Genomic DNA, 27,448 nt, shown 5'->3' on the forward strand with positions numbered 1-27,448 from the left:
CCCCGCCCAGATGCCTGCGAAAGTCCCACAGCTGGGCCCAGTGTCCGTGTGCACCTGGACGCATATCACCCAGCTCGCCATATTTCCCCGGAGACTTGGAAAGGTTTCAGTATTGTTTTCATAAATATATTTCATTGCCTCATTTGTTGATAATCCCAAGTAGACTTTTCACAATTATCCCAAATGAAATCAAACATCTTGGCCATCTGTAAGAGATAAGCAACTGTAAACATCTGTAGGATAAACAACCTACAGATGCTACTCACAAAAGGAAACAAACTACACAATTGGGCAACACAGGAATAAATGTCAAAACCACTGTAAGAAAAACAGAAAGTGATGACCTGTATCATCATGTGAATGAAGTAAAAATCATTCAACTTTGAATCTGTGCCATTTGACCTGATCTATTCTCTGCTACAGTCAACTTTGCAATCACTATGGGCTCCAAGAAAGACCAGGTTCACAGAGAAGCAATCTTGTGTGGATAGCACATGGTCCCTCAACCTAGCAATGTCTTCTTAGTATCTTAAAGCAAACAGCCCAAAACTCAGGAAATCAACCACCTTGTTCCTATCCCATTCCAGTAATAAAATAAGAACAACTTCTCAGAAATTCCTCCTGGGACAAAGACAGTACCTGGAACCTGGGGCCATTTTAACTACATACATACCTTTCCACTGATGTCTGCGCCTCTGAAGATGGCTGAGGACGACCTGATTCTCTTCATGGCTGCCATGTGAGACATCTCCTTCCATGCCCTTCGCCATGGCTTCTTGTTTGGCATATGGGGCAAATGGCCAGGCTCCTGGGCTTTGGGCCTGGGTTCTAAAACACCCTGGAGGATATCAACAGAAAAGGTGCTTGAGCAATGAAAACATCCTGCATCTTGTTTTTGTTAGTACACAGATGAGTACAAAAAAAAAATCCAAAATTTACCCACCTGGCTTTGTGGATCTATGCTGTTATTTTAATATTATCAGACTGAACTCATACTAAGGTGAGACACAAATGATCTCTCTCTTTCTCTCTCTCGCTCACACACACACACACACACACACACACACACAAGTCCAAACAAACTAGTCATAAACAGCACACATTATTACTCAATTCATGCAAAATCTAAGCCAAAATTCAAAATTCAGAAATGGCCGCCATGAAGCAGGCTGAGGAGAGACTGGAGAGCAGGGACTGCCAGGGTCATCACAGTGGTGCCTATGTCTTTTTTAATTTTTGTCAGTCCTGGGGCTTGAATTCAGGGCCTGAGTTCTCTCCCTGATGTTTTTTGTTTATTTTTATTTTTAACCCTCTACCACTCGAGTCACAGCTCCATTTTCAGCTTTATTTTTGTAGTGGATTGGCGATACGAGTCTCACAAACTTTCTTGCCCGGGCTAGCTTCAAACTTTGATCCTTAGATCTCAGGGTAGCTAGGATCAGGCATGAGCCATGAGCACGTGGCTAACTTGCAGACTTCCTACCTTACACACTTCAGATTTGTTGGCTCCTACCATCTCATGAGTGTCTCAGTCTGTAGTGAGTAGTGTCTCAGTCCTTTCCTCCCCTCCTCACTCCCTGTGCAGCATGTGGGTCTGCATACACTACCCATCCTTACACACATGTTCCACTGGTTCTATTTTTCTATAGCTCGCATCTAGAATGTTCTCAAAAGTTCCCTGGGTTAAAGGCCTGGATCCTCAGCCCCTGGCACCTTTGGAAGTCTTAATGTTGGGACAATTCTGCTCGCTGAGGATGTGTCCTTAAGGGGGTTGTGGGACCCTTGTGTCTTCCTCTCTTGTTTTCATACCCTGGCTAGGACTTCTTTCTATCACATACATCTCCCAATATTTGTGGGTATGTGTGTGTATGTATATATGTATATATGTGTGTATGGAACATATATACATACATATGTGTTCCATAAACATACGTATGTATGCATATGTATATGGAACATGATGTATGTATATGGAACAGGCACACACACATATATGAGTATGAATATGTATATCTCCTCAGTGAAGGCCCCAAACCAAAGGAATGGACATTCACACATAGAAACTGTAAGAGGCAACTTAAAAGATATTTTTGTTGCCAGGCTCCATCGCTCACATCTTTAATCCTAGCTACTCAAGTGGGCTGAAATCTGAGGATCACAGTTTGAAGCCAGTATGGGCAGGAAAGTTTGTGAGACTCTTATCTTCAATTAATTACAAAAAAAGCCAGAAGTGGAGTTGTGGCTCAACTGGTATAGTGTTATCCTTGAGCAAAAATGCTCAAGCACAGTGCCCAGGCCCTGAGTTCAAGCCCTAAGACAGGCCTACACGCACACATGCACACACAAACACATACACACACGCACACAGATGCTTTCATTGAGTCTAAGAATAAACTAAAAGCTGGGCATGCAGTAAATCAATTAGGAAAGGGGCAAAGGAGCTAAAGAGAGACTTCACAAGAGAAGAGATAAAAATGGCAAAGAAACATATGAGGAAATGTTCAACATCTCTGGCAGTAAAGGAAATGCAAATAAAAACAACCCTGAGATACCACCTCACTCCAGTTAGAATGGCCTATACTCTAAACTCAGGCAACAACAAATGCTAGAGGGGGTGCGGGGAAAGAGGAACCCTTCTCCATTGTTGGTGGGAGTGCAAATTAGTATAACCACTTTGGAGAACAGTATGGAGGTTCCTCAAAAAGCTCAACATAGACCTACCCTATGACCCAGCCATACCACTCCTAGGCATCTATCCTGAAAAATAGGTCCCAAGATATCAAAAAGACATCTGCACTTCTATGTTTATCACTGCACAATTCACAATAGCCAAAATATGGAAACAACCCAGATGCCCCTCCACAGATGAATGGATCCAAAAAATATGGTACCTATACACAATGGAATACTACATAGCGATTAGAAATGTTGAAATATTGGTATTTGCAGGGAAATGGTCAGACTTGAACAAATAATGTTGAGCAAGACAAGCCTAGAACACAGAAAACTAAGGGGCATGATCTCCTTGATATATGACTGTTAAGGTGGGGGGAGGGGGAGACAGTAAAGCCAGGTCTGCGAAACCAAAAACTTCTTGTCAAATGGTATTTCCCACAGGTTTGGGTCAGCGACCCTACATTATGTAACTAAAACCAAACAATTACTTAACATATAAAGGTCAAAAATAGACCTCTCAGTGTATCACAATAGTGCAAAAGCTATGTATGTATGTTCATATAAGACAAGGGTAAGCAAACTATATTGTTGATGTTACATTTAAAGTCCTAGGTGAATTTCTTTTGGCGTAGGCCACATGGCTACTGTATATGTTTTTGGTACACTGTGTATTGTATATACGTCTACCTGACCTAGGGAAGGGAAAGAAAAACAGGGTGTAAGATATCACAAGAAATGTACACACTGCCCTACTATGTAACTGTACCCCTTTTGCACAACACATTGTCAAAAAAATTTGCTTAATTAATAAATAAATTTAAAAAAATAAAGCTGGGCATGAGCCCCCTTACCCCATGTCCTTTGATCTGAATTATTCTCTCCTATAGTCACTTTACAAGCCTTGGGGCTCCAGGAAAGACAGGATAGCCTTCCACTGACACACATCTGTGACAAAAGTCAAACTGCTCCTTATTGTGAATTACTTTCTTCTTATCATCTTGAAGAGAATAACCAAAAGCAAGAACTACAGGCCAGGCCTCCATGGACAAAGACTGAGCCAATAGTTAACCAAGCCACGCCAATGACTTGCAACTCTTCTAACTATGCATATCCCTCTCATTCTTTGCTCCCCCGCACCCCCACCCCCATTTTCTCTTTGGACCCTGAGGCCAATGTCTGTACCACACTAGGCAGCTGAATATGTACTGAAATGTATTCCTATGGCTGCCATCTAAAAAACTCTCCTTTTTTGCCCTATACTATGTCTTTTATTTGGTGTATGGGCAGCAGTGGCTGCACCTAAGTTGAGACTCCTGGATTTGGGGTCTGAGGTCTAAAAATCCTGTTTTAAAATCTCCACAACTGTTGGCCAAAGTAAGTATTTTCTCTTTATAAGTTCATGTTTCAAAGTATTTAATAAAATAACAGCAGACTACGTAAGTGTCTATGGAAAACTTTAACGTAATTCTTGTACTGAAAGCCTTCATGTTTTAGGATGCTAATTTTCTTATACTTGAGAGAAAGGAATGGGGAAGCTGTGAGATGGATGGGAGAAGATGTTTTTCTGATTTTCACCTGTGAACAAGAAAGCCCACATCCAGCTGAAGTAAGAAGGTTGGGTCTAAGTAATAGCACTGTGTCCTCACAAGCCATCCACACACTTGGCTGGGTGATGAGAGTTTTCCACCCAGCTTCAAAGGCCTGGAGGTGTCAGTCTTTGAATTTCAGACGCCTAGCCCCAGGAGAGCAACAAAGGCTCTGCTTCAAAGATATGTGGATGCATCATGTTGTTCAGCCCCAGGAAAAGCCCTGCTCCTTGTGCTGTTCTCTGTTTAACAGCCCCAAATCTAAGTTTCCAGAGACTACAATCCCCATCAAGAGTTTTTTTTTGGGGGGGGGAAGGGGGTGTCAGTCATGGGGTTTGAACTCAGTGCTTGGGCAATGTTTCTGAGCTTTTGTGCTCTAGCTTTGAGCTTCTACTGCTTAAAGCCAGAGATTCACCCCTGGTTTTCTGGTGGTTAACTTGAGATAATCTCACAGACTTTCCTGCAGGGCTGGCTTTGAACCAGAATCCTCAAATCTCAGCATTCTGTATATGAACCACCAGTGCCCAGCTCCCACCAAGATTTGAACTACTCGATATCCTCTATATGAATTGCCTTTTCTGTTTCCATTCATCTGAATTGTCCCCGGTTGCTTGGTGATGATACACCAATTGAAGTTTTATTGAGAGTGTCTTATATTAACTTGCCTGTGAATTGTAGCTCTAAGTATGCTAAATGATTACCAGTACTGGGGTGGATAAATTATTATTGCCACAATAATTCTGGGAAGGCAACAACTCAGTGAATTTAAAAAATGTGTTTATTCTTGCTATCTGTGGCTTGTTTGGGGATCAGCTGACTGGGATTGGGTTCAAAGAGCCTGGGCTCCAAAAGGTAAGCTGCGTTCAGCTCTGCTCTTCTCATCCTTTTGACACTACCCAGGGCTCATGTTATCATGGAAAGACCAAGGACACAATTTTATTTTATTTTTGGGTCAGTATTGGATCTTGATCTCAGGGCCTAGGCACGGTCTCTTAGCTTTTTCCCTTAAGACTAGCACTACCACTTGAGCCACAACTCTACTTCTGGCTCCTTGGTGGTTAATTGGAATTAAGAATTGCATGGACTTTCCTGTCAGGCTGACTTTGAGCTGCAATCCTCAAATCTCAGCATCTCACATGGCTAGGATTGAAGTTGTGAGCCATTGTTACTCACAAAGCCCACAATTTAATCCAAGCCTTCCTATGTGAACCTATTAGCAGAACAAATGTACTTGGAGATGAATTGCAAAACCACTGGGCAATGGACATGAACAGAGAGGGATGCAGAATTGGGAACAATAATAAAATAAACATCACCTTGTACCCTACTCCCCACATTCCTACCAACACAATTATAAGCTATGGATGAGGTTGGAATAATTGGTTTTTGGTGTTTGTTTTAATGCCAGTACTGGGGTTACATGCAAGATTCCATGCTCTCACTTGACCTTTTCACTCGAGCCTGCTGCTTTGACACTGGCTTTGTGCTGGTTAATTGCATGTAAGAGTTGCATGGACTTTTCTGCCCAGGTTCTCGGTCTTCTGAGTGGCTGGGACTACAGGCATGAGCCGCTGGTGCCTACATCCACTCAAAACCAATGAGGAAGCATTAAGGTATGTCTTTCTGGCTCCAAAAGTATTATAGCATTATATACAGGAGCTTCCATTCTGAGTGTGTGGGGAACCAACATTTAACTCTCATTTCCTATGTGGAGAACAGAAAATATTTCTTTCTTCTTCTCCTTCTCCTTCTCCTTCTCCTTCTCCTTCTCCTTCTCCTTCTCCTTCTCCTTCTCCTTCTTCTTCTTCTTCTTCTTCTTCTTTCCTTTTCATTTCTCATTCTCCTGCCATATTGAAGGAAAAAAAAATCCTGGCTAAAACTTCACCATTTGAAATGCTCCTTATTGCAAGAGCCTCATAAATGTTTCTTTCTCACCAGTGGATCTCAAGGATCTGTGAGGGAAGCCCCTCACTTTCTGACACTAAAGGCATTAGTTCATGAGTGGATGAAGAGCCCGTTGATGAGCGTTGACCTGAATTGGCTACCAGGAAGTGAGGCCTAGTTAGAGGAAGTAGGTCTCTGGGGATATACCTTTTCCCCAGTCCCTCTCATCCCTCTACCTGCAGCCATTGTGAGATAAGCAAATCTTTTTGTCCTGTGACTGTTGATTGAGATCTCTAAAATTCCTTGCTCGTCAGTTAAGCTGATTTTTATCGAATGGTGAGGCATAATCACTGAAAGCTAACTCACACAATCTCTCCCTTTCCCAGCTACCACTTTGACACAAACTTTAGCTCAGGCTCTCTTTGTGCAGGCATAGGGAGAGGATGGAGGCAGACTGGATTTCTGTGGGATTGGGCTCAGGCAGCAATATTTTTGAACAAACTTCCTGGTGCTCTTCATATGTGTTGCATTTGACAGTTGCTGGGCTAAGAATTGAAAAGGAGCCAGGTGTAGTAACACCTACCTGTAATCCAAGATAATCTGGAGGCAGAGATAGGAAGATCTCAAATTCAAAGGAAGCAAGGAAGGGAGGAAGGATAATAAAATAAAACTGGAAACAGAAACCTAGCTTAAATGGTAGGCCCTGGTTCCATCCTTAATACAACACTGCAAAAAAAAAAAAAAAAGAGAGAGAGAGAGAGAGATACAGATTTGAACAGAGTAAACATACATTCAGGTTCTCTTATTCTACTCTTTCTTTCCTTTTGCTTTCTTTTCTCCCCTTTTCTTTTCTTCCCCCTAGAAGTTGTACTGGGGATTGAACTGATAGCTTTGAGTATGCTAGGAAAACACCACCTGGCTTGCTCTTCCCAGCTCTCTTTCCTGTTCAACGAGAATCACAATGATCCGTATCTCACAGCATATTTTTAAGCTGTGATCTCGCTAACTTTTTTTCTGAGACAGCCTCAAACTGAACCTATCTTCTCCTGTCCAGTAGCTAAGATTTTAGGCATGTGTGACCATACCCACCCTCCATGCTTCCTCAGATGAAATACTCATAAGAATAAACAGGCTACGTCTAGAAAAAATGAAAATGCTTCTAATTCTCAGAGAACCTGAGCATAGTAGATTCACTTAACACACCCAAAATAGGAATAAAAATACTCTATAAACTAGCCAAAACAAGAAAGGAAAGAGAGTTGGTTTTAAATGGTTAAGTCAAGTGACTTTAGCGAAGGCTGGAGCAGTAATTTGCAAACTAGAATTTGGAGGTAGAGCAATGAAACTGATGAACGTTTTAGCTAAAATGATTATAGCAGAAGTGAATGTCTTCCCTCACATAAAACAAAGTAAAAAATTTTCAATCTAAGCACAAGTGTATTCTTTTATGCTGGTACTCTCACTAGCTCAGCTTGCTTGCTCAGCTGTTGCTCTATCATTTGAGCCATGCATCCATGCCTTACTTTTTTGCTGGCTATTCGGAATCTCATGGACTTTTCTGTCTAAACTGGCTTAACCCTCCATCCTGCAGACTCAGCCTCCTGAATAGCAGAATTACAGCCTGAGTCACTATTATCTCAGCTCAAAACTGTTTTCTTTTTCTCTTCTTTTCTTCCTATTTGCTTGTGTTGGACTAGGGCTTGGCCTCAAGGCCTCAAGGTCTTAATTAGTAGTTTGGCTCAAGCCTATGCTCTACCATTTGAGCCACAATTCCACTTCCAACTTTTGGGTTGTTAATTAGAGATAGGAGTCTCATAGACTTTCCTGCCTGGACTGGCTTTGCTCCATGATTTTCAGATCTCAGCCTTCTGAGTAGTTAGGATTACTGGTGTGACCTTCTGAACTCAGATTCTTCTTCTTCTTTTTTTTAATGGCTGCATAATGTTTCATTATATAGTTTTATCATTGGCAATGGACATCCCAGTTGATTTCTAATAATGACCTTCTGACTAAATACCAGTGTCTGTGTGCTACTCTCAGAGTGCTTGATTATATAGGTGATATGGAGAACCCAGGCACTGAAGTTTTTAAAGGCTTTTCCAGAGAATTCCAAAGTCAGCCAGGATTGAAAAAACAATTCTGAACATACCACTGAAATCGTAAGTGTGTGCATTGTTTAAATTTCCCTCAGGTCCTATCAGAATGAATGAGGTCAACAGTGAATAGTGTCTTTTTGTCACATAGTAAACAAGCTCCCTAAATCGTTTTAGAAAATGTCATAAGAGCAGATGGAGGATCCAAGGAAGCCATAAAATTCAATTCCTGCGCCTCAGAAATTGGAAGCTGATGTGGGGAGGGAAGACAGCACCATGCCTGGTGGGCTGGAAGGGGCTCAGGCCGGGGGTTCCTTAATGGGAGTATTTCTTCAAGATGTGTTTAACTGCTCTATCTCTTATGTAAGTGCTGGAGTGGAGCCATTGGACGTGGGACTGGACTGACCAGTTTCATTTTCCTGGAGGGTGTGTGTGTGTGTGTGTGCATGTGTGTTGCTGATCATTTCCTCATCAGAGCAGAAGGAAACCACACTAAAGAGAACTTCGTCCCTGCACACTGAGCTGCTGGGAGACGGACACAGGCAGGTCTCACCCTGCAGGATCATGGCATTGCTGCGGTCCCCAGCAGACCCCAACCTCAGGCAGCTGTTTGGGCTGATTGTGACCTTCACCATACTGCTACAAGTGGCTCTGCAGGCCGTCTCTGTGGCTGTGACATACATATACTTCTCCAATGAGCTGAAGCAGGTCAGTACTGCGCAGTCTCTGACAGCTGTCAGGGTCATCTCTCTCTTCCCTCTGTTCTCAGCCTGCTCTTTTGTGGAAAGTTTTGCTGTGGATCTGTGGGTAGACTCCAGGGCTTGGACCAACTCAAAGGATTGTGAGAGCCAAGTGCAGCTGAGAGCCTGAGGTTTTGTCTTTCAAATGATCTGTCATTTGCAGTAGTAGCAATGGCACTGTTTGTGGGTACTGTCTGAACTGTGCTCCATTGTTGTTTGTTTCAGGTGTTTTTGTTTGTTTTGTTTTCTGGTACTGGGGTTTGAATCCAAGGTCTCAAGCTTGCTCAGCTTGTTCTCTACCACTTGATCCATATCTGCAGTACTACTTTTTGTTAGTTATTTTGGAGATGGAGTCTCAAGAACTCTTCTGCCCTGGTTGGCCTCCTGAGTAGCTAGGATTACAGGCATGAGCCATTGGTAAGAGTCAGGAGCCTGGAGATATTTTATTTTATTTTTATTTTTTATTTTATTTTTATTTTTTTGCCAGTCCTGGGGCTTGGACTCAGGGCCTGAGCACTGTCCCTGGCTTCTTTTTGCTCAAGGCTAGCACTCTGCCACTTGAGCCACAGCGCCATCTCTGGCCATTTTCTATATATGTGGTGCTGGGGAATTGAACCCAGGGCCTCATGTATATGGGGCAAGCACTCTTGCCACTAGGCCATATCCCCAGCCCGATATTTTATTTTTATTATTTTTTTAAGTTTTTATTATAAAACTGATGTACATAGAGGTTATAGTTTCATACGTTAGGCATTGGATACATTTCTTATACTGTTTGTTACCTTGTCCCTCATACACCCCTCCCTCCCCCCCTTTCCCTCCCCCCCCCAGGTGTTCAGTTCACTTACACCAAACAGTTTTGCAAGTATTGCTTTTGTAGTTGTTTCTCTTTTTTTTACCCTGTGTCTCTCAAATTTGGTATTCCCTTTGAATTTCCTACTTCCAATACCCATAAACACTGTTTCCAATATACTCAGATAAGATTACAGCGATAGTGTAGGTACAACCACAGGAAGGTGATACAAGAACATCGTCAATAATAGAAGCTACAGATAAACATAGGACGTTGAAAGTAGTTACAACTGTGATATAACAATTGTTTCCACAACATGGAGTTCATTTCCCTTAGCATCATCTTATGTGTTCATAAGGGTCTAGCTATTGGGCCTTGTGATGCTCTGTTATGAATTGCCTAAACCTGTACTAATTATTCCCAATAAGGGAGACCAAAGAGTCCATGATTCTTTGGGTCTGGCGCCTGGAGATATTTTAAAACGTCATTATATGAAGGTTTCTTTGTGACATTTACAACATGTACACAATGTACTTGGGTCAATTTCACCCATTGATACTAATTTTCCTTAAACCCTCCTCCTTCCTTTTTTATTTTTCTTAACAGTTTTTGGTGGGTGTCATATATTTGTATTTTCATGTAGTTATACAATGCCATTCTGTAATAGTCACTCCCGGCACGCTTACCTTTCTCCTTCTCCCCATGTGCTGGTGCCCCTCTCCTAGCAGACCCTCATTTCCAGTCACCTTATGCTGCAATTAATTTAAGTACAGATTCTGCATATGAGGAAAACCATGCAGTATTTATCATTCTGAGCTCAGCATATCTCACTTAACACAATAACTCCAATTCCATCCATTTTCTTGCAAATGCTAGAATTCCATTCTTCTTTATACTCTATTTCACACACACACACACACACACACACACACACACACACACACACACACACACACACCCATTTTCTTGGTTTAATCACTGGGTTATGTACCAAGCAGTAGGCTTACTTAGGGCTTCCACTTGATGGGTGGGAGTTCTTTCATTTGAGTCACACCTCCAGTTGAGATTCTCTTAAATATTTTTAAATAAGTAGGAGAAAGAACTTTACACCCACAAGCTGAGCTTTTCCAATCTAGCAGTTAAGCTGAGATCAGACTGAATCTTGAAATGTCAGGTAAGGCATATCTTTGACTTCTGTTTTCTGGGGTGACAATAGTGTGAGTGCAAAGGGCTGACCTTGTACCTTCTCCTGTGCGTATGCCACAGCTAATGTCTGCAATCAAGTTAATATTTGAGTTATTTCCAAGTTCTATATTCAGCATTTGATAGTTCCTGGAAAAGAGATAGCAAATCAAACTTCTACTTTGCTCAAGGATGGTTCAGCTACAAATGCAGGTATGAATAATAGGAACAAGAGTTCTTGTCATTGGCTGAGTGTTGTGGCTCATGCCTGTAATCCTAGCTGCTTGGGAGGCTGAGATGTGAGGATCACAGCTGGAGGCTGCTAGTTCCTCCAAAAAGCCAGAAGTGATGGTGTGGCTCAAGTGGTAAAGCTCTAGTCTTAAGGATAAAAGCTAATCAAGTCCTTGAGATCCTGAATTCAAGCCCCAGTACTGCCCATCTCCACACAAAAGTCACAGAGTGTCAATCATCTGTTAGGAAAATGTCGGCCATGGCCCCCCTGTGAATTTGATTATTCTAATTCCAAGGGCATTTTTCCTTTGGAAATGAATGAAATAGATTCTTATTCTATTTGCAAGTAATTAGAAAAGATTATGGTTGTAATTAGCTGATCTGTAAGGAAAGCTCCCTTTGTAGGGTATGTTTAGAAGAGCCTACCTATTTCCCATAAAAACATCAAACCTACATATAATCACGTGTTTTATCCAAAGTCCACAAAAGAGATTAGAGTCCTTCTGGGTTTGCTGATTTGGAACTGCCATGCCCTAACCTTTGTTAACACTGCAGCATAAACAGAGTAAGGCTACTTGCCTTGCCACAAATCTCTCCTTTGATTTGCACAAGATAGCCTGATCTCTCTCTCTCTCTCTCTGTCTCTCTCTGTGTGTGTGTGTGTGTGTGTGTGTGTGTGTGTGTGTGTGTGTGTGTATGTGAGAGTACCTTACTTGCTCAAGGCTGGCCCTACCACTGAAGCTTCACCTCCCGTTTTGGTTTTTTGTTGGTTAGTTGAAGCTAAAAGCTTCTGGGATTGGTCTGTCTGGACTAGCTCTGCACTGGGATTTTCCAGTCTTCCTGGGTAGCATGAGCTTCTAGCACAGTGCTCTGTTCAACTTTTCTATTTGCCTTTTTGTTTGTTTGTTTTATCTGCTTTAAAATCTGTAGCTTTAGTGTTTTTGTTTAGGATAGCTGGGGAAAAGTTATTTTCACTTTTAGAGAAGTAGTCTTTATTCTGTTTCTCTGGCGACCTGGGCAGTCTTAAAGTCTCCATTGACCTGTTTATGATTTAGTTCTCCCTCTGCAGTATGTCCCAGCTTCATTAAATTTCAAGTTATAATTAGCCGACCTCTCAGCAAGGACATTAGTCCATTTCCTAGTTTCTGAAAGTGTAATACTAGAAAAATCCTAAAAATGTGTCCTAACAAGAGCCAGCAGCTGGCACTTGTCCTCCTGACCGCTGCTGGGAGGCCTTGGCTGCTGCCTGCCATTCCATTGTTTCCTGACCTCAGCAGCAGTTATCGCTGCTTTTTTTTTTTTTTTAAGGTCCACTTCCACCTCCCAAAGGCTGAGATTATAGGCATGCCCCACCATATCCAACCTCAGCTCATAGCTCCTGCTCTTGCTCATAGCTTAAGATTTCCGTGCTCTCAAAGTTGTCTCAGCTTCCCATTGCTGGGAAGCAACGTGATAAATTGCTCCTTCCCTTTTTTTTTTTTTTTTTAAAGGAGTCTTTATTTATTTTTATTTTTTATTTTTTGGCCAGTCCTGGGCCTTGGACTCAGGGCCTGAGCACTGTCCCTGGCTTCTTCCCGCTCAAGGCTAGCACTCTGCCACTTGAGCCACAGCGCCCCTTCTGGCCGTTTTCTGTATATGTGGTGCTGGGGAATCGAACCTAGGGCCTCCTGTATCCGAGGCAGGCACTCTTGCCACTAGGCTATATCCCCAGCCCTGCTCCTTCCCTTCTGAGCACACCTTTGTGTATCACGCATCAGACGTGTGTGTTTGTGAGCTTGCTTTTGTGCTTTCATGAAACCGAAGTCTGACAGAACCTCTTCATGAGGTGTGGACTGGGTCTTTCTGGAACTATTCTGTGTTTTCTAGCTCATCCCAAGCCTCCCTCTCTTCTTTGCTGACACCCCCACCTTCCAGTTGGCTAGATGTGCTCTCCATACATCTGAGCCTTATATGACTGAACTTCTTCTTTGGGAAGACTTTACGGTTCTTATGTAAATTGGGGAGATAATAGATGTCAACCACTGAAATTCTTGGGGAGAGGAAAGGGTACTGTCTCACTCCAGTGCCAGTCAGTTCTCAACTCTGGACCCATTCTCAAGTTCACAGACAAGGACAATGCTCCACTCTTGTCCTTTAGAAAAGGAAGAAAGGTTAGGGTTTGTCATTGCTGCTGTTTACATTAATGAATGTCCAAGCTGGGCCTTGTGGAAGGAATTCATTGAGTGGAGTTTGTACTTTTGTGCTTGAGCGACCTTGAGCAGAAGTTCAAGGGCTGCCTGGCTGAGCACAATGGCATGGCTCTGCCTTCTTATCAAGAATTAGTGGTGTTCTAGCCTTAGAGTGAGCTGGATTCACACTTGGCAGAGCTGAAAGGTACCTCGGGGCTCACTGCAGGCAGCTCACAGGCAGAAGAGAAGAGCAAGGGGACAGGGGGCTGCTGAGAGCCAGGGCAGGAGAGGCCACTGTCCGCCGGCGTGCCTGGCCCACCGCTGCAGCCTTCCCATAGCTTCACCTGCTTTCTTGTAGTCAACAGAGGAAGGGCAGCATGGCTGTTCGCATTCACAGCATGGGTTTATCCATGGTAGCAGAACTCAGTCTGAATCTCTGTTCAGTTTCTATTGTTTCCACTTCCAGTTGTGTCAACAGAAAAGGGTTGTAAATAGAAAAGGTTGGTACTGGTAGCTCACGCCGGTTACCCTAGCTACTCAGAAGGCTGACATCTGAGACTGCAGGTCAGAGCCAACCTGGGCAGGAAAGTCTGTACTAGCACAAAGCTGGAAGTGGAGCCTTGGCTCAAGTGGTAGAGCACCAGCCCTGAGCAAAAACGCCAAGTGAGAGTGAAATCCCTGAGATGAAACCCCAGAACTGGTACAAGAAAAGGAAAGAAGGAAGAAGGAAGGAAGGAAGGAAGGGAGGGAGGGAGGGAGGGAGGGAGGGAGGGAGGGAGGGAGGGAGGGAGGGAGGGAGGAGAAGCATGTGTGCATCATGTTGCTTTACTCTTCTCTGCAGATGCAAAAGACGTACTCCAAAAGTATCACTGCTTGCTTCTTAGAAGAAGCTGACTCTTGGGGCTTCAGGAATGAAGAAGCAATGAACAGTCCATGTTGGCTGATGAAGAAGCAACTGGAGACTCTTGTTAGAAAGGTACCTTGGGGATGTGGCTTAGTGGTAGAGTGCTTGTCTAGCATGCACAAAGCCCTGGGTTCGATTCCTCAGTACCACATACACACAAAAAAGCTGGAAGTGGTGCTATGACTCAAGTGGTAGAGTGCTAGCCTTGAACACAAGAAACTCTGGGACAGTACTCAGGCCCTGAGTTCAAGCCCTGAGACTGGCAAAAAAAAAAGAAAAAAAAGAAAGGTACGTTGTCTCACCAGCAGTGTATTAGGCCAGAGGAAAATGATATCAAGTGTAGACTTTACATTTCCACAGGAAATGAAATCAGGTTTGTATCTGCCTGGGCATCCCAGAAACCCACATGTTCCCTGACCACCCTGGAAGTAGGGGTGGGGCATGGACTGCACACTGCACACAGCTATACAGAAGCAACTGCAGCTGGGATTACAGGGGGGAGGAAAAGGCCAGGTGGTGGAAGTTTTGACACAGAACCTGGAAGTCCCCAAAGTGAGGTAGAGGCAAGCAGGGCAATCCGGAAGCTTCAGAGGTATGGCCCAAGACAGAGAAACTGAGGAGTGGGCTGGATGAAGATGCAGCAAAATAAAACACCAGCAAGGGAGCACTGGAAAAGGCTGGGGAGGGGTTGAGGTGAAAGAGATGGACAAATAACAAGAAGAAGAGGGGGAGAGTACAGTCGAGAACTCATATATTCTACAAAACTAAGCACAGTGAGGGTGGAGAGGGGTGGGAGAGAATGTTGAAAGCGGTAATACATCATAAATAGACAGTTTGAACTGTATTTTTTTTTGTCTTTTCCTTTATGGTATTGGGGACCCAGGACATTGCACTTGATAGGCAAGTGCTTTGCCCCGGAGCTACAACCCAGGCCCGGAGACATTTTTAAGTAGAGAAAGAAACTGCAATTCTGGTCAGTTAAGTAGCTTGAGCAGACCCTCAGAGCTAACACCTACAGCTCAGAGCTTGCATTCTCTCATTCGCCCTCCCTTGATTTCCCTCCTTCCCTTCTTCCTCCCTCCTCCTTCTCTTTCTCCTTTTCCCTTCTACCTTTCCTCCCTCCCCCCTCCTTTTTTCCCTTCCTCCTTCCCTTCTTAGCTCCCTCCCTGTCCTTTTTCTTTTCTCCCTGTCTCAAATGTAGAGGAATGAAAGAGAAATACAAATGAGAGAGAGAGAGAGAGAGAGAGAGAGAGAGCTCCTCCTTCTTCACTCCCTCCCCCCCCCCCCCCCCCGCAGCTTGCAGGACTGCCTGAAGTCCTGCCTTGAGACAGAGTTGAACCAGACCACTTGAGCTTTGCAGTGGGTATTCAGAAGAGCATCCTTGTGGCACTTGCAAAATTAGCAACAGTGACAGGAAGTGGAGAGTGGAGAAGGTCTAAGCAGTTGGGAATGTCAGAGCTGAATAAAAAAAAAATCCATTCAGGAGCTATGAATGAGTTAAGTTGGATTCTGCTCCCTTAATGCAAGCACTCAGTTTACGCCTTCATATTTGTTTTCCCAATTAGTTGGTCCACTGTGGGGGTTACTAGATGCACAAAGGTGGGAGGAGGTACTCCACAGACGCAGAATGCTTATGCTGTGCTTACCAGGATGCACCTGTGATGTCTGCAGGTGTCATGAGGCTGAGGAAGTGTGCCTTACTTCGTAAGGGTTGGGACTGTGCAATAATCGCAAGCTGTTACACTGTATTCGTCCCTCTCCACGTGTGTAACGTGCATGCGCATCGTGCACGCACACATTCCCCACAAGAGTGAGCGACAGCGCAAGGCTGCTCTCTTTTTCACCACATGGTGCCCTGGGGGGACATTAGGCTGCTTAACACTGGAAGGCTCGAGAAAGATGTCCCCTATTCTGTGTGGAGTGTGACTTTTCAAAGGCTTCATTAAGAGACAGAACTTTCCCAGACAGAGGACCAAGTCATCCAGTGATCAAGGGAGTGCTCTCTCAGTCTTCATTCCATCTCCCCCTCCCCCTATGGGGACAATTTCCCCCCTCCCTCTATGTTGGACAATTTCAGGCTTTCAAGACAACCATCTTTGTGGAAATGTTCTGTTAGACTTCAGCAAGAAGAGCTGTGGGCATGCTGTTGTAAGTAAAACATGTATTAACAAATATTAATACTGTTTGCAGATGGTTTTGAGAAACTTTGAGGAAACCGCTCCTACAATGCAAGGTATTAATTTTTTGTTGTTATCTTAATTTGCTACCACTGACCTCGGAGAAAGGTGCATAGCTTTCTGTTCTCCTTCTCTCTGCCCCCATCCAGACATTTGGACTATGCCACTCACTAACTGAGTCTGATTTCTTCTTTGTACTGAAACTTCCAAATCAAATCTATGGCTGTTGGGGCCAGAACTCATTTCTCACCACATGAATTTTTCTTTTACTTCAATTTCTTCACCTGCTTATTCTCTACTTCTTATGTGTTATAAAGAATCTAGTTTATGCTGGGTGCTGATGGCTCATTCCTATAATCCTAGCTCCTCAGGAGGCTGAGATCTGAAAATCACAGTTTGAAAGCAGCTCTGGCAGAGAAATCTATGAGACTTTTTATATCCAATAAACTAGCAAAAGCTGGAAGTACAGGTATGGCTCAAGTGGCAGAGTGACAGTCTTGCTTGGAAAAGGCTATTCAAGAGTGCGAGGCCTTGAGTTCAAGCCCCAGTACTGGCACCAAAACAATAAACGTAGTATAAATCCTTTCTTTTTTTTTTTTTTTGGCCAGTCCTGGGCCTTGGACTCAGGGCCTGAGCACTGTCCCTGGCTTCTTCCCGCTCAAGGCTAGCACTCTGCCACTTGAGCCACAGCGCCGCTTCTGGCCGTTTTCTGTATATGTGGTGCTGGGGAATCGAACCTAGGGCCTCGTGTATCCGAGGCAGGCACTCTTGCCACTAGGCTATATCCCCAGCCTGGTATAAATCCTTTCAGTAACATGGCAGTAAGTAAACTAATTAAGATTCACCCCAATTTTCCTACTCCTCTGCCTCTTTACTCAGAAACCTCTTGCTTTGTTGTCCCTTTCGCAATCATCTCTCTATCCTCCGTGACCTCATCCTATGTCCCCCACTTATGCCCAGCTTCCTGTCTGTGGGCAGCAGTGTTCGCTTGGCCTCATTCTCCATCACTACATTTGTCAGGATTGGTTGGTCTAGGTGACCATCTTGCTGACCATCTCTTTCTGGCTCCTCCCACTCCCTCAAGGCTCACCACATCTTTACAGGAGCCTTCTTCAGTAAGTTTTTCTATATCCAGTTATTTCTTCCACACCTGTCCATTTCTCCTTTTATTTTTATGTATTGTTCTACCTGTGTATGTACTAGATTGAAGATCCGCCAAGATTGAAAACTTGTCTGTTTTGACTCAAGCCTAGTATGTTCTGATTCAGTCTCCTGTCTCTGTCACGTATGTGTGTGTATTTATTGCTGAGATGAAATTCACATTGCATACAACCAAGCATTTAACAGTGTACAGCTTGCTGGTAATAGTGGTGCACACCTGTAATCCTAGCACTTGGGAGGCTAAGAGGATCATCATAAATTCAAGGTCAGCCTGGCTTACACAATGAGTTCAAAGCCTATCCAAACTGCATATGAAGAGATTGTCTCAATAAGTAAGGATGATAGGATGTAATTAATGCTGTGCCAAAAGGTTATTTTTCTGTTCTTTCTTTTTGTCTGTGCCAGTTCTAGGTCTAGAACTCGGGGCCCATGTTCACTCATGGCTGGCTTTCTACCACTTGAGCCACTTCTCTACTTTTGGCTGTTTTGCTGGTTATTGGAAATAAGAGTCTTTCCAGTTTGTCTGTCTGGGCTGGCTTTGAGTCACGTTCCTCAGACTTCAGTCTCCTGAGTATCTAGAATCAGAGGCATGAGCTACAGTGCCCAACCAAAAGGTTTCTAATACATAATTTGGGGATAAATGGAAGCTTATATAGATTAAGTTACTAAATTTTACTTGCTACTTCTTTGTATTTTTTCATATCAGTAGGATGGCAGGGAAGACAGGTTTTTGTTCCCAATCTCTCCCTCACGTGGAGACCTCCATTAAATATGAAGCATGAGACCTAGTCTAGGAATCCAATCATTTCCTCAAAGGTCCAGCTGTAGTCAGAACGCTAGACTGTGATTCCTTCTGGTAAGGCCTGTTAGATCCATAATCTACAGCAGATACACACTTTTCTTAGTGTTGGAAGAATATTGTTCTTTTGTATTCATTCCAGTAAGTGATAAAAGCATTACTGCTCTGATTACCAAGACTTATCCAGGACACCCATTATTTCAAGTGCAAAATAGATTCAGGTATTGAATATTTAAAAATAAAGTGTGGTGTTAAAGGTAAGCAAGTCACAAATAGTTTAACAAAGTCAAAAGCTGAGTATTCCATGTCAACCTGGAAAGCTGAGTATTGTGAGACTGTTGTTGAATTGGCTACATTTCTCGGTGCCACATTTCTAGTACCATGTACATTCCTACCCCTCTGAACAATTTGCAATGGTAAATTTACAATGCTCTTGCTTTGGGAGGCATATATATTAGCAATGGAATGACGCGAAGACAATGAACATGGACCCTGCAAAAGGATAACAAGCAAATTCATGAAGAAAAATGGTGGCCTGGGCTGCAGTCTTGAGCTGCAAACCTCTGGAACCCCCCCCCCCCAAAAATGGTGGCAACCTCTTCTAAAAATGGACCTTGAACCATGCAGAAGACTGAAACTAGGATTCTGTCTTTCACCCTGTACAAAAGCCATTCAAAAAGGGTTAGGGACCTTAGTGTAAGGACTTTGAAAATGCTAAGTAAAACATGAAAAAATAACAACTAAAAAAACCCCACAAACTTTTGGAATCCAGTGGCTCAGGGATGATAGCAATAATTGACAAATGGAATTGCACCAAATTTAAAAGCTTCTTCATGGCAAAAGAAAAGACTACAGTGTAAAAACAAGTGAAATCAAAATAGCTTAGAGATTGGTATTTTCTAGCTTTTCATCTGAGAGAGGATTACTATCCAGAATATATAGAACACTCAAAAAAGTAATTGTTCCAGGCACATCTATAATCTTAGCTACTAATCTTAGGAGGCTGAGATCTGATGAGGTTCAAAGGCACCCTGGGCAGGGAAGTCTGTGAAACTCTTAACTCCAAATCACCACAAAAAGCCAGAAGTGGATCTGTGGCCCAAATGGTAGAGTGCTAGCTTTAAGTAAAAAAACCTAAGGGATTAGTATCCAGGCCTTGAGTTCAAGCCCTTGGACTGGTACCAAAAAAATCCTAACAAATGGATAACTGGGCAAATAAACTGAACGTGTAGTTGTCAAAAGAAGCACAAACGGCTGATAAATGCATGAAAAAAAATGTTCAGCATTCTCTGCCATAAAGGAAATGCAAATCAAAACTACACAGAGATTCTACCTCATGCTGTCAGAATGGCATTCATCAACAAAAACAAAAACAAAAAAAATCGAGAAAACAGCAATAGCAACAACAAAAAATGTTGGCACGGTGAGTGGGACTTTATATTAGTGCAGTCACTATGGAAATTAATATGGAGGATCCTAAAAAAAACTCAAAATAGAACTTCCATATAATTGGTCTAAACCACCCTAGGACCCAGATCCAATAGAATCTAAATCAGCACACAAGAAAGATACTACACCAGTGTGTTGCTCACAGAAGTACCCATAATAGTTAAGTATGGAATCAGCTTTGGCACCTGTCAACAGCTTTTCTAGTAGTTAGTTGGAGATAAGAGTCTATGGACTTTCCTGCCTGGGGTGGCTTTGAACTTCAGTACTCGGATCTCAGCCTCCTGAGTAGTTAAGATTGTAGGCATGAGTCATTGGTGCCCTGCTGTAAATATATGTAAAGTAGACAGTTGCCAATACTTGGTTATTTACACGCTTTGAATCACTTAACAGGATTATTGTAAGTCTGTGGTTTATTTTTTCCTTTCTCCCTTCTTTCCTTTCCTTTTTCTTTTCTTTGAAAGCATTCAGAATCTTTTTTTTTTTGTTCTGCTCTATTTGGACCTTACCTCTATGATGCTGATCATTTATAATCTATTTTACTTCCATTCTTTCTACCTAAAGTACTTTTCAAATTATACATAAATTAAATAGATTGATGATTGTATTAAATATGGGTTGTTTTGTGGCACTCATAGAATCAACTCTGGAAGGTGCTGATAAGGCCTGATTTACAATACCTGGGGACGGTACCATATCCAAAAATGAGTTTGACAAGTGCTATGATTTCTGTGGTTTCTCTTTTAGAAAAGCAACAAAGTTTTTCCTCCCTACCAAGAGACCAAGGACCGCAAAGAGTGGCGGCACACATCACAGGGACTCTCCGGAGAAGCAGTGCGCCCTCAGCTCCACGTAAGCTACGCAATCATCTCCCACAGGCTGGGGGGTAGAGCACAAAGCCCTGGGCTGGGTCCCCAGCCCTAGGGAAACCAAGTCTGACAAAAAAAAAAAGCCAATGGAAGAATTATTCCAAATACTTTTTTAAATTTGTATCTGAAATACCGATAGAGCTACCTATAAATATTTATAGAGCTATCTACAAAATGATTGGCTCTGATTGATTGCTTGCAGATGCAAAAGTTACACAGAAGTACCACAGGAAATGTAATGCTATAAGGAGCTTCAAAGGGATAGAATTTTGTCTTTGAAGTTCCCAGGCTCAGCTCCATTTGAGCTCACTCTTCCTTCTTTCCTTCCTTCCTTCCTTCCTTCTTTCCTTCCTTCCTTCCTTCCTTCCTTCCTTCCTTCCTTCCTTCCTTCCTTCCTTCCTTCCTTCCTTCCTTCCTTCCTTCCTTCCTCTCTCCCTCGGTCTCTGTCCCTTTCTTCTCTGTGTTTCCTACTCTATCTTCTCACTCCCTCTTTACTTTCTTTTTCCTTCTTTGTCTCTCTTTCTGTCTTTGTCTGTCTGTTTCTATTGGTCTACCTGTCTGTTTCTATTGGTCTACCTGTCTGTCTGTCTACCTATCTGTCTCTCTCCCTGGCCTTCCATCACTTTCCACATTTATTCTTTCAGTGTGACACGCTGAGAGCACCTAGTGGAAGTTATATAAAGTTGAACCACAGGAAATGTTTGACTTACAAAACATTTCACTTACAGAAATATCTCACAAAAATGTCAGTTTCCAACAATTATGTTAAGTCAAATTATTGTCTAGAGAGCCAGATGTGAATACAGCACTGTGATATACCCCATAGTCTGGTGTTGTAAATACTTAAGTGGAACTTACCATCATTTCACTCTGTGGATTTAAGGAAGCCAACTTCAGATTCTTCACATTCAGAAACAATCTTTAATTCATAAAATTGAAGATGACCAATACAACCAAATTGTCTAAGTATTCAATAAATAGCTTTATTTATTTATTTTTCTCCCTGTACTAGGATCTGAATTCAGGGCCTCACTTGCTCAAGATTGGAGCTCTACCTCTTGAGCCACACTTCTAATTCTGTTTGGTTTTATGTTGTTGTGGTTTGGTTTGGTGGTTAACTAGAAATAAGGGTCCCGTTGACTTTATTACCCAAGCTGGCTTCAAACTGTGATCCTCAGATCTCAGCCTCCTGAATAGCTAGTGTTATAAATGTGAGCCACAGGCACCCAGCTACTTTTATTGTGATGAAGGTCTTTGCCCCAAGTTGAAGAAATTTCAGATACCAGTTATAAATGCAAACAAAGGTTCTTTAATGTGAGTTCATTTTCTTGAAGCTTACCTTTCTCACATTTTAGAAACCATTAGCACGTTCCTTCCCATCTTCCCACAAGTAAGGTAACAATAGCAATACTACTATTTGCTACTGATCAACAAATTTGATAATAGTTTGAAGCTCTTGAAAAGCTTAGTTTTGCACCAATCATGGAGAGGAAAGCTAAGCTTAAAAACAAATCATATTTTCTATAGTGCTCTTTTCCATTCAGATATTTTGGGAATTATATTATGAAGGACCCAAGGATCTTTAACTCTGGGCTCCTTTATCCTTTTCTCTTTTCCTTTTGTGCTGGTCCTGAGGCTTGAACTCAGGGCCTGGGCACTGTTCCTGTGCCTCTTTGTATTCAAGGCTGGCACTCTACCATTTGAGCCGCAGCTCCACCTCTAGCTTTTTCTGAGTAGGCAGGCTTCAAACTGGAATACTCAGGTTTCAACCTCCTGAGTAGCTATGATTACTGGTGTGAGCCACAGGCACCCAGCTTACATATTTAACTTCTTTTTGCTTTTTCTTTTTGGTAGGTCATGGGGCTTGAACTCAGCACCTGAGCACTCTCCCTGGGCTCTTTTGCTTAAGGGTAGCGCTCTACCACTTGAGCCACAGCGCCACTTCCTGTCCTTTCTGGCTGGATGGCACCTTTGACTGAAAAGTTGAGCGAGGCCAAGGAAAAACTCAAGAAGTCATCAAGAAATAGCAAGAAGATCTGAGGTTTAACCTTAAGAAAACAAGATGCTACTGTTTGGATTTCTTTCTGGGCTTTGCATTTGTAATTGCCAGCACAGGAAGGAAAGAAGCCCGATGTTTAGGATAGGAGCTTTGTCCAGGAGTAAAAGCTGCTGTCTGGTTGGGCGGGGCCCATGCTGGCATTCAGGGCTGAGTAGGGCAGGTGTGAAGTCAATTGCAGGTGAGGTGTGGTTCTCTAGGGCCCTCCTGTAGGTCATGCTGACACAGGGCCCCCTCCATTTCTGCACAAGTAGAGTCCATCATCCACATGAGATCGCAGGAGCAAGAGTTTGGTATTAGATGGAAATCCTTGGCAAACTCATCAAAAATATAGACTGCCCTCAGTTTGCCAGGGACTCCCCATCTTTTTGCATTGTTCCAAATTCTCCCTGTTAACATCTTCTCTAATCTGCATGCAGGCTTCAAGAATGACATGGTCTTGGGTCAGAAGATCCATTCCTGGGAGTCATCAAGGAAGGGCCATTCCTTCCTCAGCAATTTACACCTGAGGAACGGAGAGCTGGTCATCCACAAAGCAGGCCTTTATTACATCTATTCCCAAACATACTTCCGATTTCAAGAGCCTGAAGACACTTCTGTAACAGGTTCCAGGAAACAAGTCAAACAGATGGTTCAATATGTTTACAAGTACACAAACTACCCAGAACCCATCTTGCTGATGAAGAGTGCTAGAAATAGTTGCTGGGCCAAAGATTCGGAATACGGACTCTATTCCATCTATCAAGGGGGAATATTTGAACTTAAGGAAGATGACAGGATTTTTGTCTCTGTAACCAATGAAAGTTTGATTGACTTGGAGCAAGAAGCCAGTTATTTTGGAGTCTTTTTAGTTGGATAAATGACCTGCACAAGTAAAGCATTAAAACAACAACACCGAAATGAACAATAAAACCAAGCCAAGTCCTAGTGGCTCTAATCCTAGCTCAGGAGGTTAAGATCTGAGAATTGCAGTTCAAAGCCATTCCAGACAGAAAAGACTGTGAGATGTTTCTCTCCTTATTAACCAGCAAAAAGTCAGAAATGGTGGTGTGGCTCAAGTGGTCAAATACTATCCTTGAGCAAAACAGCTAAGGAACACCACCTAGGCCTCAAGTTCCATGAGATTGAGGGAGCAAAGGTACCTCAGAACCAGCAACAAAACAAAAATAAAAACAACCAACGCCTTCAAAATGATCATTCATCTGTTAGGATCATAGGCCATGGGAATGGTACAACAACTCTCAAAAAGGAAAGACAATGGGAATAGAGGAGCCCTAACCAAGAAAGAAGTTCACGTGTGGAGATGGTTGTCTTTGAGATGGGCGTGAGCTTTTGAGAGCCGGAGCACCATGAGAGCTCGTGTTACATTCTCTTTGGAGATGGTGGAACTTCACGAGGGGCCTGACTGGAAATAGGTCATGTCTTGTAAGGATGGACACGCTCCTCAGTTCCTTCCTTTCCCTGCTATCAGCACGCTGATATTCTACCTCATTTTGGACAGATAATCAACTGAGTCAAGATAAAAAATAAATGTCTGAAAATTTGAACTATTGTGAATAATTCCTGTCATGCAAATTGATCACTTGGGTACTTTTTTAAACAATGGAAATCAGCAAATGCCACTGAAGATATTGTCACCGCATCCAAGTAAACATTTGTGAAGCTCCTCTCTGAACGTAGGGACTCTTCACATAGGGTCCTTGATTTAGATCACAGAATGAGAATTTCTGGACAAATCCTAATGGTAAGAAAACTTGCAGAGCATTATTGAATAAAGAAGCAAGCAGGAAAGCAGACGAATAGACAAGCAGAAAGTCAGAGGCACACCCTAGTAGAATGTGGGTGCTCTCAAAAAGAGAGACAGAATTCTTGGCATCGGGTAATTATATTATAAAGGCAAGGAGGGGGGGGTGGTGTCTGGCTTCTAGCTTTTTCTTAGTATTTTGGAGATAAGAGTCTCATAGACTTTTCTGCCTGGGCTGGCTTCAAACTGTGATACTCAGATCTCAGCCTCCTGAGTAGCTGGGATTCCAGGTGTGAGCCATCAGTGCCTGGCTCCTGATACAATTCCAGCAAGTCCATTGTTCTAATCTTCATACATGCCAACAATCTACTTCAGCCACCTTTATCCTCTGTCACCCTTGTTATCCCAATCCCTCCAGCTAATGCACACCCACCCTTCCCCAAAGAACCTGAAGAAGTTCATTTTCACTCTATTTTTATACTGAGACATTGAAATGGGCATTATTTTTAAATTTAAAAACATGTAAAATATTACATGCTGTGTTTGTGTGGTTCGTATTATAGTACCATGATTACTGTGATGTGAAAAGGGCTTCTAATCTCATTTTCATGAATTGTCATTTGTATCAGAATATATTAGATCCTACAAGTGTATAATGGACTTTGGTATTATTCACATCCTTCCTTCCTTTCTTCCTCCCTTCCTTCCTTCCTTCCTTCTTCCCTCTCTCTCTCCCTCTTTCTTTCTCTCCTTCCTTCCTTTCCTCCCTCCCTCCTTTCTCTTTGTTCCTTTCTTCCTCCTTCCTTCCTTCCTCTCTTTGTTTTTTTTCTTTTTCTCTCTCTCCCCCTCCCTCCCTTCCCCCTTGGCTCTCTTTCTTTCTTCCTTTCAACTTTCTTTTGTTTCATTCTTTCTCTTTCTTTCCTTCCTTTCTTCCCTCGTCCCTTTCCCCTCTCCCTCCTTTCCTTCCGTCCTTCCTTCCTTTTTCTTCTTACTTTCAACTTCCTTTCTCTTTCTTTTTTCTTCTTTCTTTTCTTTTTCTGCCAATATTAAGCTTTAACTCAGGCCCTATTGCAATCTTCAGCGAGTGCCTTCACAAGCCACAAACAGGAGCAAGGTAGTAATGTAAACAAGACCATAGAACTGGTTAAGGGGCACCCAGGGTCTTGTGGCTCTAGTAAGCAACAGATGCCCTAAGATCTTGTTAACAGCATCTTTATTGAGTCTGTCCCAAGGAGCACATGCAGAAAGTAAGCTAGCAATCTCTTTACAAACACCAGTGTGTCAAACAATCCTAGGATAAATGGCTTCCTTATCTTAGGAAGTGGAGGCAAGCAGCAAACAACTACAATTTACACAAGCCTTTATCCAAGTTCCAAGTGAGTTTGAGTCTGGATTAAATCACATAAAATCTTGGGCAGTGTCTTGGGTCTCTGTAATGCTAGGAGGAACTGATCTTTCTTAGGCTACTTCCAGCTTCCTGAGAGTCAGAGAATGGCATTCCAGTTCTCTTTATTAGACCTCATGGTTCCTCGGCATTCACAGATCCCACAAGGCCCTAGCATTCTTGCTTTGCTTCTCTGCTCAAGGCTGGCACTCTACCACTTGAGGTGTACCTCTTCTTCTGGCTTTTTGCTAGTAAATGAGTGATAAGAGTCTCTCAGATTTGTCTTCTCAAGATGGCTTTAAAGGGTGATTCTGCCACACACTGCAATCCTAGTTACTTAGAAGGTGGAGGTCTGAGGATTGTAGTTCAAAACCATCCAGCCAGAAAAATCTGTGAGACACTTATCTCCAGTTAACCACCAAAAAGCTCAAAGTGGAATTGTGACTCAGTGGTAGAACATTAGCCTTTAGCAAAAAAAGCTAAGGGACAGTGCCCAGGTCTTGAGTTCAAGCCCCAGGACCAGAAGAAAAAAATACAAACCACCAACAACAAAAAATGGCGATTCTTAGATCTCATTCTCCTGTGTACCTAAGATTACAGGCATAAAGCGCTAGTGTTTGGCTTGTGTCTTCATTTATTTTTTGGATTGCCTCAGGGTCTAGCTTTCATTAGGCAGGCACTCTACCACGGGAGCCAGGTGCAAAGCCCTCCTCTTCCATGTTCACGGCCTTGGTGGCATTGTTTGGGTTTGGTTTATTTCTCCTTGGCTTCCACAAGTGAAAAGCCTGTGATATTTGCCTTTCTGAGTCTCCCTCATTTTGCTTCATGTGATGATCTCCAGTTCCATCCATTTTCCTGCACAATCTCATTCCTCTTCAATGACTAAATTTTTCCCTTCAGTTTCATCTTTCTAAAAATATGTCAACATCAATTAATTGTACCAAAGAGCTTCATTGGGATATTTACAACATGTATATAATATACTTTGATTAGATCACCCCCTCTACATTATCCTTTCTTAATCCTTCTCCCCACTCCTTTTGAACAGTTTTTGGCCAATTTCACTATGCTATTTTCATACATATCCATACCATACTTATATAATATTCATATCTGTTAACCTTTCCTTTGTTCCTATTCCCATTCCTGTTCCTTTCCCCACCAACCCCCAGTTTTGGGGCGATATGAAATTTGAACTCTGGGCCTCTTATTTGCTCACTTACTCTCACATCTGAGCCACACCTAAAGCCCTCTTTTTGAGGCAAGACCTCAGTTTCTGGCTGGACAGTGCCTGAGCATGATCTAGCTGTGTTAGGCTTCCTGTGATAGCTGCATGATGGGTATGTACCAGGGTGTCCAGTTCTCTGTTGAGAAGTATCCATAGTTTAGCCTCCAAAATAGCCACCAGCACCCAGCTCAAACAGTCTCCCTGTTACAATCATGCCATTTTTACATACACATGCACATGTGAGCTTCTGTGTGTACACATATACATGTATTCTTTAGGCATAGATTCTGAAAATGAGGCAAGAACATACAATCACTTAACACCTCT

At 42.7% G+C, this 27,448-nt stretch overlaps 1 protein-coding gene and 1 long non-coding RNA gene across 2 annotated transcripts; one reads left to right on the top strand and one right to left on the bottom strand.

Moving 5' to 3' along the window:
* Positions 1-332: 332 nt before the first annotated feature.
* LOC125351977 lies at positions 333-24,495 on the bottom strand. The gene is made up of 3 exons (XR_007211070.1): positions 24,367-24,495; positions 8,756-8,764; positions 333-344 (listed from the first exon to the last, which is right to left on the bottom strand). It is a non-coding gene; the product is annotated as an uncharacterized LOC125351977 (long non-coding RNA).
* Positions 8,649-23,659, top strand: Tnfsf10 (TNF superfamily member 10). Its single transcript, XM_048347114.1, has 5 exons — positions 8,649-8,947; positions 14,195-14,329; positions 16,448-16,490; positions 20,588-20,692; positions 23,185-23,659. The coding sequence occupies exons 1-5, from the start codon at positions 8,804-8,806 to the stop codon at positions 23,622-23,624; spliced, it is 867 nt and encodes a 288-aa protein (XP_048203071.1). The 5' UTR covers positions 8,649-8,803; the 3' UTR covers positions 23,625-23,659.
* Positions 24,496-27,448: the final 2,953 nt, after the last annotated feature.

This window comes from Perognathus longimembris, chromosome 5, assembly GCF_023159225.1.
Source record: "Perognathus longimembris pacificus isolate PPM17 chromosome 5, ASM2315922v1, whole genome shotgun sequence".
NCBI classification, from domain to species: domain Eukaryota; kingdom Metazoa; phylum Chordata; class Mammalia; order Rodentia; family Heteromyidae; genus Perognathus; species Perognathus longimembris.

What these genes read in the sequence shown, in the direction of transcription:
- Tnfsf10 (XM_048347114.1), top strand. Translation starts at nt 8,804, where the DNA reads ATGGCATTGCTGCGGTCCCCAGCAGACCCCAACCTCAGGCAGCTGTTT. An exon ending in TGGAGACTCTTGTTAGAAAG is followed by an intron (nt 14,330 to 16,447) that starts GTACCTTGGGGA and finishes TACTGTTTGCAG; the next exon opens with ATGGTTTTGAGAAACTTTGA. An exon ending in CAGTGCGCCCTCAGCTCCAC is followed by an intron (nt 20,693 to 23,184) that starts GTAAGCTACGCA and finishes ATCTGCATGCAG; the next exon opens with GCTTCAAGAATGACATGGTC.